The sequence below is a fragment of the Pygoscelis adeliae genome, unplaced genomic scaffold (genome assembly GCF_000699105.1).
Source record: "Pygoscelis adeliae isolate BGI_AS28 unplaced genomic scaffold, ASM69910v1 Scaffold149, whole genome shotgun sequence".
Lineage (NCBI taxonomy): Eukaryota > Metazoa > Chordata > Aves > Sphenisciformes > Spheniscidae > Pygoscelis > Pygoscelis adeliae.
The window spans coordinates 1,972,872-1,988,442 of record NW_008825494.1 but is presented as its reverse complement, the minus strand read 5'-3'; the positions used below and the strand labels follow the sequence as shown (position 1 = coordinate 1,988,442).

General features: G+C 38.9%; 1 protein-coding gene across 3 annotated transcripts in view; it reads right to left on the bottom strand.

The window, feature by feature from the left end:
• Nucleotides 1-10,603, bottom strand: part of PPP2R3B (protein phosphatase 2, regulatory subunit B'', beta) — a 34,279-nt gene extending 23,676 nt beyond the window's left edge. The window contains exon 1 of one of the 3 annotated variants that reach the window (XM_009331282.1): nt 10,294-10,603. In XM_009331282.1, coding sequence (XP_009329557.1) covers nt 10,294-10,440 — 147 coding nt within the window. In that variant the 5' untranslated portion in view covers nt 10,441-10,603. The remainder of the gene's footprint in view (nt 1-10,293) is intronic. The other 2 variants (XM_009331281.1, XM_009331280.1) reach the window with 2 other exon arrangements.
• Nucleotides 10,604-15,571: the final 4,968 nt, after the last annotated feature.

Sequence of the window (15,571 nt, the reverse complement as noted above, 5' to 3'; positions counted from 1 at the left end):
TAAGACACAAGCTAATTGAACTGATTTGATATTTGCGTTGTTTTGACATGACTACAGAAAAAGATAACTTCATTCAGAAACGCTGATGCTTTCTAGTATCTGACAGACATCAACATTTGTTATGCCTGTTTCTCTGACAAAAACATTTAAAACATATTTACAGAGTTAGTGTTCAGCTCTTGCTGTATTATTTGACATGAATTTCCATAAGGATGTCCATATTAGAAAAAAAGTCAATGGAATACATACAACAGGGTCAAGACAATAGGACCCCAAAAAATTCTACCTCAAATTTATGGCCGACTTCACATTAAGTGTTTACTAAGAAGTGGTACACCACAGTCCCAAACAAAAAATGGCATTAAGTACTGAAAATACTATAAAGAGAGTTTTACCTATGACATAGGTAAAAGTTTGGTTCAAATCCTTAGTATTTTTAACTAGGGAATTAAAAAAAAGGAATGTTGCAATACTTTTCAAATGTGCAATGTGTAAGTTAATCTAGTTCTTCAATAGACTGGGTCTTCTATTCCTATATATCCCACTGTATGTTAATGTTACCTGCGTAAAACAAAGCACATAAGCTAAGAGGATCTGCTGCAGAGGTATGCTATTCAGCCTTTTAAATCCTAATATCCCTGCAACCACCCACGTACAATGCTTATAAACCATCCAACAACAAAAGCAGATTTCCCTGATACACAATAGAGAATGGAAGTCAACACAGAGACCCAAAGGGCAATAGGATAGTAGTGATGAGACCCAAATGCTATTTAGCACCTGAACTTGAAAATCCTAAGCTTATGCTACACTATTTTTTTTTTTTTAATGAAAAGTCTCTCCTTTATTAAACTCAGTAAGTTCTTACAGAATACAAGGTGTCCTACAGTCTATCAAAGTTAAATGGTAATTGTGAAGACAAGAAAATGTTATCAGTAAGCAGGCTCAAAAGGAATACCTGACCAGCCTTCCTGTCTCTCTGTACAGCCATCAGTCCAAATCTGACCAATAAAGTCTTAGGAATATTTCTGCTTTAACTTACTAGCTATTTGATTGTGCTATGAAACTCACCATTTCCCTCTGGATAAGCAAGTGACATGATCAGTAGTTTTATGGAATTTAAATCCTGAAAACACCAGGTAAAAGATTTCATAGAATCATAGAATCATTAAGGTTGGAAGAGACCTCCAAGATCATCGAGTCCAACCGTCAAATCCAACCGATTTATGCTACTATTGTCTAGAAAAGGGTTCAGTCTCATTTGGAAGGAAAAGGCATTAATTTAGAAAAATCTGTTCCAACACCTCAAATATTTCGGCATGTTAAAGTGCCTTCAAAAATCTGCTTCAGGATAGGTAAAGTAAGCTTACTACCAGAACTTCCCTCAGGACAAGCCCAGAGAAACATCTCTTCTGTAACACCAGCTCTCTTGACCTTGTGGTAGATATTCAGATTTCCAATTATTTAAGTTAAAGAAGTGATGTTTTCTCCTCGTTCTCTGTATGCTCTTCATTAGCCTCTTTCTAGCCAAACTAAAGAGACAGATTTATTATTGCAAGCGTTCACTGACTGTACCATTCAGCTTGATATGCTTAACAGTATTTTTTCCTCCGTGAAAGATGAACCTTTGACAACTTAAAGCTTTCAAAATTTGTTTTTTTTCCCCAAAAAATTTCTCAAATCTAGCTATTGCCCTGAAAAATAGCTCGAAAACAGTAATCCAATCTGAAAGCTTAATACTGAAGTTTCACAGCACAGCATAAGGCAAGCTACACCACAGTACACCTGCATCTTCCCCCACTCCCGCATACAGAGTTTACTGACCTGTGTGTCAGTACTACTGATAGTGAAGCAGTATGGTGAATTGCCTCAGGTCACCAAGACAGCTAAAAAGCAAAGTTAAAAAAACCCCATTTGCTCTCATCCAATCTCACACAGTTGTTTCCCCTTATAAGAAACATGGTTCTGATGCTAACATAAAGATGATTAGAAGAATACTAGTCGTCTTGGGTAGAGGCAGTATTGTTTGAAATAGGCTTAGAATCATGCTAAGATCATGATTCATCTTGCCTAACTTAGTCAGAAAGTTAAGACATATGTGGATGGCCAAGCTCAGAGAGACACCTACAGAGATTGAACCCTATGTGTCAGGGTATATATGCACAAGTCTTTCCTCCGGCAACAAACATTTTAGTCCCAGTTGCTTCTTCCTATCCTGGACTTCAGTTTGCTATCCTTCAGTCACCGTGCGGCAGCTGGTTTTGGATGTGCTATAGAGACTAATTTTATCATACATGCTCCTCTTTTTTTTTTTTTAAGAGATAAACATCTATTAATTTTAACCCTGATACAGTTTTACACTAGTTTACTTTTGCTGTTAGCCTTAACTCAGATCAGTTCTCTGATCCAGTTTGGTCTGTAGTCACTTAAAATTTGTGCTACGATGAGGGGAAGGAAATAGAAAAATTAAAGTTCTAGCCATACACCATTAGAAGAAGAAAAGCACTTCAAACTACACTGTTTCTGATTTTATACATACTGGTCACCTGAATTAACACAAGGAAGCAGGATTCAGCAACCCTCCCAACGCAGTCTGTTCCAGTCAGCAATTCCGTGTTCACCTTTAAATTCCGACCGGACAAACATGATGGGAGTCTCCTGCCTGCGCACCAGGTTGCGCGCTCATCTCAGTTTTACACAGGTTGACTGCTATCATTCTCATCTCATTTATGCATGTTCTTGGCAGTTTACTCTCAAGCCTGTTTATGTACAAAAGTCTATGGTCATTTGGCCTTATGATTCAATGCAAATGATAATGCTCAATGCTAAACCAACTTTACTCTAGAAATGGAGCCATACACTGCTCTATCCCATTTTGGCAGAATTAAAGTGCCCTGAGTTCCTGGGATTGACATGTTCTAGCCAGTAGCAATTCCATGAGCAAATCAAGAGAGATCCAGTGAGGTTTAGAGCGGTCAGGAGTCCAGGATCCTTCTTCATGTTACAACAGTAAAAATGAAGTCTAAGGAAGACCCTAGACTTGCACTACAACTTGCAGAAGTACTCAGAGGAATATGATGGAGTTAGAACTAGAGTTCCATGGCTTAAAAATATATTCAATTTCTTATTTGCTATACGCAAATAAGAACAGCTCTAAGGATGGAAACCTTTTGTATATTTGGTTTAACTATATGTCAAACTCATTGTGTTCAGAAGTTCATAGCGCAGACAATGTTACTGTAAGTTGAGATAAAGCAAGTGGCAAATCTAACTATCTGTTCCCTCTTCTGTCCACTGACAACCTGAGTCAGGCAAATCCCTTCCTGGTTTGGCAACTGGCAGCCAAACTACAAATAGAAAGCTCAGAAGAGTTGATTTGCGTGGTTTTTGTTTTTTTAATCACTCAATATCAAATTCTACTGTACCTTTAGTGCAGTAACTCATTAGTAATGTGGTCCATGTTGAGAGCAAACATCAACTTCAACAGCAAAATATCAATCCTTCTAGAGTATCCCTAGCTACCAAGTGGCAGGGATAAGAATCCACATTCATTTTACAATTTAATGTTGGAAAATTCAGCTTAATAACGAACTAGAATTCAGGTCTATTTCATCACTGAAATACTGTTCCTATGGTAACCTCTGATTTTGAGGTAAAAAAGAGATTTTGTTAGTTATTTTCTACCTGAAGCTAATTTCTCCCCTTAAGTCTCAAAACAGCAGAGCAAGAAGTAGTTCAGCTAGTTGCTCTTAATTGCACAACACCTAGGCGAAGAAGCACCCCACCCAGTTTGAGTGAAATTGCTGTGGTGAGGGCCATCACTAGATAGTCTTGAAAGTCTTACAAAAGCTTAAAGAATTCTTTCAAAAATTTTTGATAGTGGCACAAGTCAGTAACTCTTTTCCCCTTTAATTTAACCAAGCCATATTTAAACAGCCAAAATGAGCCTCAGGAGAAAACCACTGAAGCCTCAGTATTTCAGCAGAGCATGCAAACTTTGGACCATCGACATAAACCTATTTGGGATAGTGTGTTAATTTTCAAGTAGGAAGAGATGGTAGGTAGTGGCATCCAGGAAAAGCTTCCACCCGAAACTATGAAATACGTTCCATACACACCATCTTGCGTACTAAAATTAAACCCACAATCAACTAAAAGCATGTGTAAATGGTCACCACAGACAAGTCATATTACATGCACACATACAAAAGTAGCATGCAATAAGCAAGCAAACATTGGAAAACTTTCAAATGGTCAGAAAACTGATTTTCACTAGTTCAGTGAAGACTGAACTCCCCATCCGAGATAAATTAGCATCACTTTCCTGCATGATACCTAACCATTACAGTACGCACTTCTCAATCTCCTCACTTTCAGTAATAGATATGCTACACTAAGAGATCTCTTACCCAAGTTCTACAACTCTGATTTCATAAATACCAGGATTTTCCTGATTTGCAGTTTGGTATAGCTGACAGACAAATCATGCAGTCCTGCTGGGAACTGGAGGACGCTATTGCAAATGCATTATTGCTGTAGAAACAGCTCCAAACATGGCTGCATGTGTTTGGGTTTTTGTACAGTCACATAGAGCTTCAGCATCAAAAAAGTTCCAGTTACGCAGTTAGAAAGAGTTTAATGATTTATTCAGAAACGCCCGGGGGTGGGGATGGAATGGAAAAAGGAAGAAGTAGTTACCTCCCCCCCACCAAAGCCATGAGCACAAGAGACCTTTGCATATTACATGCATGTCCATCAGTAACTTGCTTTATTTACTGACAAAAAATTTTTCCAAAGGCTTTAGAGGTAGGATCCTCTAACAGTTTCCTGTGGCTGACCAATGAAAATACTCTGTGTCTCCTCCACATGCCCTGCTAATTTACAAAAAGAAAAAGATACGCATTACAAAATGGAAAAAAACCAAGATTCTTCAGAAAAATCTACCCTGTGAAAGGCAACTTCTACACTTTGTGGTAAGACAGAAGTGGTGCAAAAATATGGTGGTGCTGTGAGTTGTCAAACAGTCTCCATTTTATGAATTACGTCAAATCAAGTAACCCAGCCACTAATATATCCAGTTTGTCATATAGTTGTAGCTTTCTCGGAAAATACCCCAATCGTAGGTTAAATCAGTACTCCTATTCTTTACCAGTATATTCTGTTACCCCAACTGTTCTCAGGAGACAAGCTGGTAAGATCCTCCTAGCACATGATCATTTTGATTGTACACAGCCAACGGACCACACTGGGACTCACTACCTGCAAAGGAGTCATGACTGCCTAAACATCATTTAAATGGGGAAAAACTGACAGTTACACCTGAGGCAATTCTAACATTTGTCTATGAAAACAGCCCTTGTCAGGACAGGCCATCAGTTCAACATCAAAAGTAACAAACAGGGCTAAGACAGACATCCACTTAATTCTTAAACTCTGCAATAGCTTCTCATCCTTCCATGTTTACAACAGAACAAGTTTCAATCACTCAATGCAATTGAGCTTAGGAAAAATCCACTCAAACAAGAAAAGTATCACCAAGCTCAGCCTTGTTACTGAGCTTCAGAGTCATGGAGCAAGTATTCTGTCAACTTCTCGTCTGGCGATGCCCCAACAAATTCTGATTTGGACAATTGTGAAAACAATCTCATATCCCTCTTACCCTGTAAAAGTTGAAGGATATTTTATACAAAGATGTGCCAAACTGTTTCAGGCTTTCTAGCATACAAAGTACTACCGTCAACAGCCATAGAACATCTACTATTAGTAGCATTAGTGATTATGAAGGTATGGGAAGTATGTTAAAATGGAGAAAAGGCTCGTGAAACTTTTATTCCAAGAGAAAAATAAATAAATCGGAACCATTCAATGTCTGAATTGTTGGGTTAAAAAAAAACAGCTGCAGAGGGAACTGACATCTAGACTCTTAAATCATGCATGCAAGTAAAGTAAGCTGTAACATAAACTTGCACCACATTAGCTTTTCTACAGAAACAGTACATATTTGCATAAATTTATTACCAGCCACGAGCAGGTAAAGAAGCTGCAAACCAGGAGTCTCCATTGCAGAAGTGGTAAAAAACTACAAGTTTGCTTACAGCTTCCTTTAAGAGGCTAGAGCTTAAGAACTGGCAAACCATTAGCAATGGACCATTTATGGAAAACCTCTCATCTTAACTAGCCAGTCTCAGCAGGCAGCTTAAATATTTTCATTCTATCTTAAATGTTGGCATCTGATCCAGAAAATTGGCATTTTATCAGCAAACTAGCATCAAATGTAACTATTAGCTACAGTCGGAATGAGATTTCTATCCCCACCGCCCCCGCAAACACTTGAGTTTTGTTCTTTAAAAAAAGCGTTTGTGTGCCTGATGTAAAACTATTATGTTAAAATGGATTATCAGGTCCTCCCTCTGTGGTGTTAAAAGGTCTCCAAAATATGTTAAATTAGAAAATTGATGCCAATAGGAAAGCTGGCCTGCCAGAGACCTCTAAACGTTATACAACCTACTTCTGTGACTATAGTTGTAAAACCAACTGCCTCACTTAAACTTTTTAAAATTCATTTTACCTCAGAAATGGGAATGTTATCTTCATGACTGGAAGAATCAGTGCACTACAGCACAGCCACACAACCAGCCCAGCACACCTTAGCACCTAGGGGCTCTGTATTCATTGCTGTCTTGAATGTGCCCACAAGCATGTATGAAGCATTTTGGTAACAGAGCAGTGCAAAAGTGATCAAGAGGCACTAATGTCTAAACTTACTTCACTCAGAAGGAAAAGCAATCTTGTGAGGCACTGCAGAAGTTGAAGAAATAGTTCTCATACAGCTGACATAAATAGCATGCATAAGCAGCATTTAGTATCATTAACAGGTGGTCATAGAACTAGCAGTTCTCCATTTCCACACTGAGGTGTGACGCATACAACTGCAGGAATCACCAAGTAGTAACAGCAGATAAAGGCATGATGCATTAAAAGTATCAGAAAATACGCCAGCACTCAGTTCTGGCACTGACATTTAGAGGATTAATTCAAGATAGATTTAGGCCAGATTCCCCCCCCCTTTTTTTAAATCATCACATTCAGCACAAATTTGTGACTTTAAAAAAGTCTAGTTTTAAAGTTAGAACTCAACTGTTCTACAAGGTGATGTGGCCTCTAGCAAAAAATACCTATTTTCCTAGTTTAGCTAACACTGAGTTACATAGGCATGTGTGTCACTGTATACAGATGTATTTTATTCTGTTATCATTTTGTTTCCAACTTCAGACATATTCCTCACATAGCCTGGGTAATGATGCTGCTTATATTCCAGCTCTGACAGGTAGGGATGTCACCAGCTGATGGCTAAAACACTCTGCTCAGCTATCAGCAGGTAATAAGTCTTTAAGTTGCCAGTACATTTGACACGGTGATAGTTTCTTCTCCCTCCAAAGTTCAAGAGAAATTGATGAGCAAGATGGACATGGTGCCTCTTCAAGTGCTGCATTTCCAGTACACTATATTCCGTAGGTGTTAAGTTACCTAAGAAAGGTCTTTCTTACAAGCAACATCAGGAGAAAATAGACTGAAGTTCTACTGAGTTTTATGCAGTTATCTAGTTAAAAATTCAGTTCCCCAAAGTAATAGAGAACATTTCAACAGTTGTGTATTGTGTTATCTTCCTTTTGAGAAACCGGTCTTTCCAGAAAGCCCTATTTTGCTCAGTTTTATCAATTTTCATTAACAAATGCAACCACTGAGAAACAGCCTGCTCCACCACTTTCCAGAGCCACCCACCTCACTACTGGTTGTCTATTTAAAGATGTTCATGAAACTTGATTTGCTACGCTCCAATGACCACCCCTTCCAAAACACAGGGGATTACCTACACAGATTATTTACATGGCTCTATGCAAAAAGCCACTGCCTTAGAATTCCTAAAACCTGTGGAAGACCCAGTCACACCAACCCACCTCAGAGCAGATGTTGAGCCACATGTTATCTCATCCAACACCATTACTCAGTTTTTATTTTAAGAGCCTAGCTTTAATAACACTAAGCCTCTCAAGGAGAATCTGCCATTTAACAAGTTACAGAAACTGCATGGATGTGAAAAATAAAGAGTGTAGTGAAAGTATAGAAAAACGGATTGGCTTCCATTTCTGCTTGATTTTAGCATTCTAATTTTACATCGTATTCATGAACTGTTCTGTCTGAAAGCCAATATTACAGTGGTACAGGAGGTTGTAAACTCCAATGGCAATGAAGCTTAGCAACTGAAATGAGAAAGATTTTTCAAGTTATTCTACAAAAGCTCTAAGCAATCTTTAAGTTCAACATGAAATTTCTTCAATGATTATGTAGATGATGAATAGCTATTCTTTGAAATGCACCTAACCCATGAAGACAACTTGAAATTAATATTAACATGAAGTGTCAGGTAAAGAATGTCCATCTTCTATACCAACAGTTATCAGTACTCTTATCTTGTTTTTGTAAGGTACTTTCGAAAAGGTCTCCTTAAAATCACGACGCTGAAGTGAAGTACCATTTAAAAAAGGAACCTCTGATAGAATACTTTCTATCAAATTGAGCAAAGACAGACATCAGATTTTAGTTTTATACTCCTATTAAGTCTGTTTTGCCCACAGACTTTTGTCTGTAATATAATTACGTGGTTTAACATACACTATTCTACAATTGCCATTTATTCAAGAAGGGCAAGTCTGGTTAAAAATGAAAAATATTTGTTCATTGTCTGCATTGTAAGTTTATAGCCGGCAGCATGCTAAAAGAGAAAAAACCCTACCGATCAGACAAGCTGTTTTCTACAGTACTTATTTACTAGTAGATATGCATTACCATACTACATTGAGATGTTTTCCAGCTCAACATAAAAAAGCCCTGTAAAAGCGCAAGTGATCCAACTATCATCGGATGAAAGACAGATCAAGTTAAGGGGCACCACACAAGGTAATAGTGTGTTTGTTTACAAGAGGATGCCATGACTAGACTAAACTTGCCTCATGCTCTGAGGTGCCTAAATATTAACTGCTACTTTTAGGTAATTAAGATAGTATTTTCTTGTCCTGCTGTCTCTAGTCAACAAGTTTCCTTCTCTGTCTCCAGCTCAGCACAAAAGAATCAAGTCGTAAAATCCTTTCATTCACAAGTTTATGCTGAATGGCATAAAGCAGCAGGGCCAGCACTTGCATTCTGCTTTGCACAAAGGAATAAACATTGCTTATATAGCTCAGCTGAAACAAATTTGAAATAATAATGTAGAAGACAGAAGGCTAACACATTTTTAGGGTCATAGGGCTCTGTGGCCCTCTCTTGAAGGTCACCTGAAAGGGACACTAGTGCACTGAATTCAAAATTAAGTAGCAGGCTATATTTAGAATTATTTTAAAAGCCAGAAATCCTAAGATAATGTAATTTTTATTCAACTGCTAAACTTTCCTTAATTAAAAAAGGGTAAAAAAAAGTCACACATACCATCACTGATATACCTTTAGTACATTAATTAGAAATGAGGGTGAGGTAAGGACGAAGTTAATGCTTTCACATACCACCAAAAGCCTTAAAGTGAAGTGCGTTCAAGGAAACACCAACTTTCAGTTTCTCCAATAAAAGCTGTATGCTTTTTCCCCCTCCCAAAAGAATCTCTTTGAACATTTACTCTGTAAGTAGCTTTCCTTCTAATTATATGTTTCAAATGCTTCTATTCTCAATTATGAGCTCACTTTAAAATGGTGGATTTAACTCACTGCTGCAAAACAGCGAAGGCACATGTGTGAACCATGTAGCAACAACTGATCTCATCCAAATACAAAGTCCAAAATAAACATAATCTAAAGGAATTCAGGATCATCATGTAAGTATGAAAGCACCTTTTAACATGTTATGTTTGAGTTAGGCTGTAACTTCACTATTTCAGTGTATTTTATATGCCTAGTTTCAGTAAAAGGTAAATTAAAACCCCTGGGGAAACGCATGCAGATTATGATTATGCAGATTAAGGAAAACAGTCTTTAATAGCATTAAGCACACCAACTTTCCACTGCATATGCCGCTGTGCAAACATCGTACTTTATCTATGCTACATGCTTCAGTAAACTCTCATTTTTTGTTTGTAGAAAACTACCTGCACAGTCTTCCAAAACACAGAAGAGTCATCATATACGGAACAGACTATCGAAATCCTGCTAGCTGAGCAAGAACTTGCATGTATTTCCTGCAATTTGCGTGGCTGTGAAGGTACAACTGACAACAGTAACTTAATTGTATAAGAACTGAAAGACAAACCTGGACCTGCTGAAAAGCTTTCAGTCTCTTCTTGAATCTAGAAGGTAAAACAAAATCACATCCTCGAGCTAGTAATGCCAACTCCTTTCTTAGATCAGGATCTTGCCGCAAAGAAATCTCCTTTATCCTCATGCTTTCGGATTTCATATAAAGTCTCTGCGTGCCAGTCCAGGCACTTGAGTCCCAGTAAATAGCAGAGCTTGTTGTATTATCACACAGTGCCACTTAAAGCAGCAGCTGCGCCCGAGTTCTGTGATATTATAAGAGAGTCAGCTCAACTTCGCCTGCTCCATACATTAAAGGGAACTTGGCTGGAATCGCAAAAACAGATTGGAAAGTCACTTTGGGGGCCTGCCCTTTCATACATGCATTCCAAAGTCTAAATGGGACAGTATGGAAAAAAACAAACCTGTTTGGAGGAGCATCTATAAAAGCAGCTTCCAATTTAAAAAAAGCAACCCTTAGAGGAATGCAGAGAGGCCAGCCGTGGTCATTTTGTAGCTTCCTCCTCCTCCCATCCCCCTCAGCTTTTCCTTCTGTCACAAAACACTCACTGTCTAGCTTCAATGAAGTACCTCACCGAAGAATAAGGCTTATTACACAGCAATTAAATTCCTTTTAACTCTTCAGTCCTTTAGCAGGAACCCTATTACATTGGGAAAATGAAGGCAACGACAGAAAAAGCTGCAGACAGACTTTCAGAGTGGCGCACGTAGCTTCATGAAATATTTTTTTACATTCATCTAGATCTAAGTTACTGTATCACAAGAATCTAATAATTCAAATGCTAAGGCAGAAAGCAGTAGCGGAAACGAGGCAAATGTTACCACAATGAAATGCTGCTTTAAATCATGTTTTACAGAAAAGCTACACTAGAAATATCAATAATGTAACAAAATCTGGAAAAAGTTGACAGGATGCTTTTTTTTTTCTTAAATAGAAGTTTTATAAACATTAACATCCACATACTAGATTGCGTACCTGTCACATTTCCGTAGCGCTAAAGTTAGAGTCAGCAACCACTCCACTCTATTTTCAGTTTATTGAATCTCAAATACATTTTAGGGGGGGGTGAGGCCATGTTTTAGTCCACAGCAATCTTCTTCCCAGAAACAGAAATCTGATAAGCTTTTGTGGAAATTAAAGTGACCTTCTGCCCTTCCTCCTTTATGGTTTTAGGTACATTAATTGGTAACTGGTGAAGTTTTCACATTTTAAATGGGTATACCCTTACCATAGCAATCTTTAGGAAATGCTACTATTTTGATGAATTTTTTTTTCAAGTGTCACCATTACAGCTATGGGTATGGCAACTCTTGCTATTCCAGTTCAAGCTGTGAACACTCTTAGCAACCCCCAATCCCCTAAGATGTTGGTATGTGGCCATTTATTATCTGTACCTTGTCATGCACAAGTTTAGTTACTAACAGCATAAAAGGAAAGATCTGGCCAGTCTTTGTTTTCATCCCTCATGCCTTAAAATAAGGCCACTTTCTTGATTACACAAAGATGTACACAGCCCAAGAAACACTAAAACAACTCTTTCACCACTAAGTTCGAGGTTTCTCTTACTGGACTGCATTATTTTACTCCCACACTGTGTTATCGATAATCTTTAGCCCTATTCATCCATTCATAGCCATGCTGTCATGTAACAATATATTACAACCCCACAATAAAGATTAAGAAGAAAAGGAAACTATGAAAAAGTACTAGTGAGACATGATTTGTCTTAATTGGATCCTTTTCAGTTTATCACACACTGTTAGAAAGTAAATGATGACAAAAAGCCCATTTTCTTGTTTTTAATTTAGTATCCAGTTTTCCCCACCTGCTTCTTTATTGCAACTCGTTATGAAGAAATTTCTCTCTTTCGGAAATGGGAGAGCAAGAAAGGAATTGACGAGGCAAGAGTCAGACATGTTGTGGTTGGCATGACCAGACTACCAAACTGCATCAAGCAAAACTGGCTGTCACTCACTGTCTTTTAGGAAGATCAAATCAACTAACCTGTGATAACCCTTGGGCCACAGGGAAGCCAGCGGGGAGCTGGGCGTGCAGCACACAACAGCAGCATGCCTGGAACTTGAGACGAAGGACTGAGGTGTTAGAGTAGGAGAAGAATCCTGCTCTGGCAACAGATACCCATTCCAGACCAAGATGTTTGGGGAAGGTCAGGAAGGTTGTATTGCAAGGCAGACTGCATTTCAAGTTAGGCAAAATAGGCCTTACTTAAAGTAAGGAAAGGTATCTTCTCACCTAAATTGCTTTCTATTTTCACCCCTTTTCACCAGGTGATGTGCTCCCATTCACTACTACATTCACGGTCTTCTTTGAGGTGGCTGTAGTATGTCATTAAGATGACCAACTGCCACACGGAGAGCTAACCTAAAAGACTGGAGCTCCAGTTCACCTAAACTTGCTGAAGGAACCTCAGTAAGAAATCAGTGTTCTAAACTCCATTTTGGAAAGAGTTGCAAGATTTCCCTCTTTTTTCAAATGGAGCTCAGAGTCCATCACCACTTAACCAGCATATTATGAATATTCTGTATTTTGTTGTCATAATATTACTTCACTGCCTGAGGTAGAAGTTAAGTCAATCCCATTGTTAGCCTAATGTTGTTTTAGCACTATTGTCACTACTCTGGTTTCAAACCCAGTAGTCGTTTACATACCTGTATGCAGTTTAGTTGTCAAACGTTCACAGGTTGCAATATATGAAGAATCTAAATGCAATTGAGCATTTAGTTGCAATACATTGTGAGAGAGAAGTGCACTGGCAGCTATTCATCACCTCCTTTTCACCACCTGAAGGGAAAAGGGTTTTGCATTGCCACATTTAAGGAGATAGAAGCATTTGTAAAGCAATGTGGTCAAGAACCCCCTAAGATCTGTTTTAGCCTTTTCAGTCATAAATTAGACACAGGGGAAAGTCAGCTTCCATCCAGATGGAACTAGGAGTGTTCAGGTATAGTGTTACATTTATTCTAAATCTGAATTCTCTCCAGTGAAAGTTATGGCAAAATCCTTTCCTGGGTGAGGGGCTGGATGCCAGCCATGAAGCTGTTCAAGTATCCTGGCAGCTTATTATTAGCTAGATAAATAGAGGGGAAGACGCATGCTCAGAGCTTCTTTCCGAAGCTAAAGATACACAATATGAATGGATCTGACTCAAGGGACTGTGCCTAAGGAGTTTACCACTTTAACAGAGATCCGAACATACACAATAGCAGTGTAACATTTACGTGGCTTTAACACAAAAGTATTCAAGTGAGACAAAGATGAGGATCACTAATATTTTGGGTAATGTGGAGAAACTAGAAACCTGAAGAATACCTCAAAAAACCTTAAGCATTTGCCTACAAAAATGCCATTTCTTGTCAGAAGCATGCACTGACAGTAGATTTAAGGTCTTCAGAGGAACTGGAGAATTATGGGAAACTGACCTCAGGTCTTTGCAAAAAGCATCCAAGCATTAAGTTAAATATGTAATAAGAAGTTGTGCTGGTTTTGGCTGGGGTAGAGTTAATTTTCTTCACAGTAGCTCGTATGGGGCTGTGTTTGGGATTTGTGCTGAAAACAGTGTTGATAACACAGGGATGTTTTCGTTACCGCTGAGCAGTGCTTGCACAGAGTCAAGGCCTTTTCTGCTCCTCACCCCACCAGCGAGGAGGCTGGGGGTGCACAAGAAGCTGGGAGGGGACACAGCCGGGACAGCTGACCCCAACTGACCAAAGGGATATCCCACACCATATGACGTCGTGCTCAGCAATAAAAGCTGGGGGAAGAAGGAGAAAGTGGGGATGTTCAGAGTGATGGCATTTGTCTTCCCAAGTCACCATTAGGCGTGATGGAGCCCTGCTTTCCTGGAGATGGCTGAACACCTGCCTGCCGATGGGAAGCAGTGAATGAATTCCTTGTTTTGCTTTGCTTGTGTGCGCGGCTTTTGCTTTCCCTATGAAACTGTCTTTATCTCAGCCCACGAGTTTTCTCACTTTTACCCTTCCGATTCCCTCCCCCTTCCCACTGCGGGGGGAGTGAGCGAGCGGCTGGGTGGTGCTTGGTTGCCAGCTGGGGTTAAACCACGACAGATGTATTCAGCCACACAAAACCTTTAGTTGCTGGGGTCCAGTCTTCAACCCAGTAACATGTGAACCAAGATGACAGAAAGCCTGTTTGGCCTTTGGAGACAGTTTAAATAAGGCTGAACGGGCAAGCCCAATGGCAACAGTGTGCAACCTAACAGAATCCCTCAGCCTGCAATGCTGCAGAAATGAGTGGCTCCTGGGTTAACTGTGGAAAGAGAACTGTCATATCTCCACAACAGTCAACGAAAGGGTTATGCAACTAGAGTAACCCTTTCCAAAAGACACTGATTAGTGAGAGGCAGAAAAGAGCAGTTAAGAGAAGACAACTAAGGCAAGGTAGAATCTTTATCAATATAGAAAAAAGATGAAACAGCATGACTAACTTTAGTACTAAAGATATATTTCAGATGTTTAAAGTGGAAAAAAGGCACTATTAGTACAAGCAAATAGTTCAGGAAGATATATATAAAAAAAGAAATCAAGCAGCTAACGATGCTAAGTAAAACACAGCTACTATGAGGCGGGCAAGACAAAGAAGAAATTATATAAATATACCAAAAGACAGACAAATGAAAGCAGCAATTCTTTGCTAGATTATGAAAACAAGCAAACAATACAAAAAGCCCTGAAACGCTGGGTTCATTTTTTTCCTCAGTCTTCACAGAAGATTGTGACTAGACTATCACCATTATTTAATATTATCAAGAATTATTTCTAGACCAGATAGTCCATATCTGGCCTTTGACCTACTGAAAGATGCTGGAACTAGATATGCCCCATTATTTGCATAATAATTAGGCATTTGATTGATAATTATTTGGTTTCCAACTCAGACCAAAGCTCCACAGTCAGACTGAACATCTAACAAATCTAACCCAATTTCTGCAAAGCGTATTGCGTAACAGTAGATGCAAACAACATCACACTTCAGTAAACATAATGCTCATTAAGTATATGCATTATTTACACTAGTCTGCAGATCTTTAATCCTGCAGACCAGTGGTAGCCCGTGGATCATTGTTGTAACAGCAGTTCTCAAGGTACTGAGTAAAAACCAAGGGGAAATATTAGAAGGCAGTGTCCATCTCAGTCAGATTTGATTTTATGACCTACAAAGTGAGAAAACACAACTTATGCAGGCTTGGTAGCATCTGCAGTACCTTTCTGCTTAACACTATATATAGCAATGT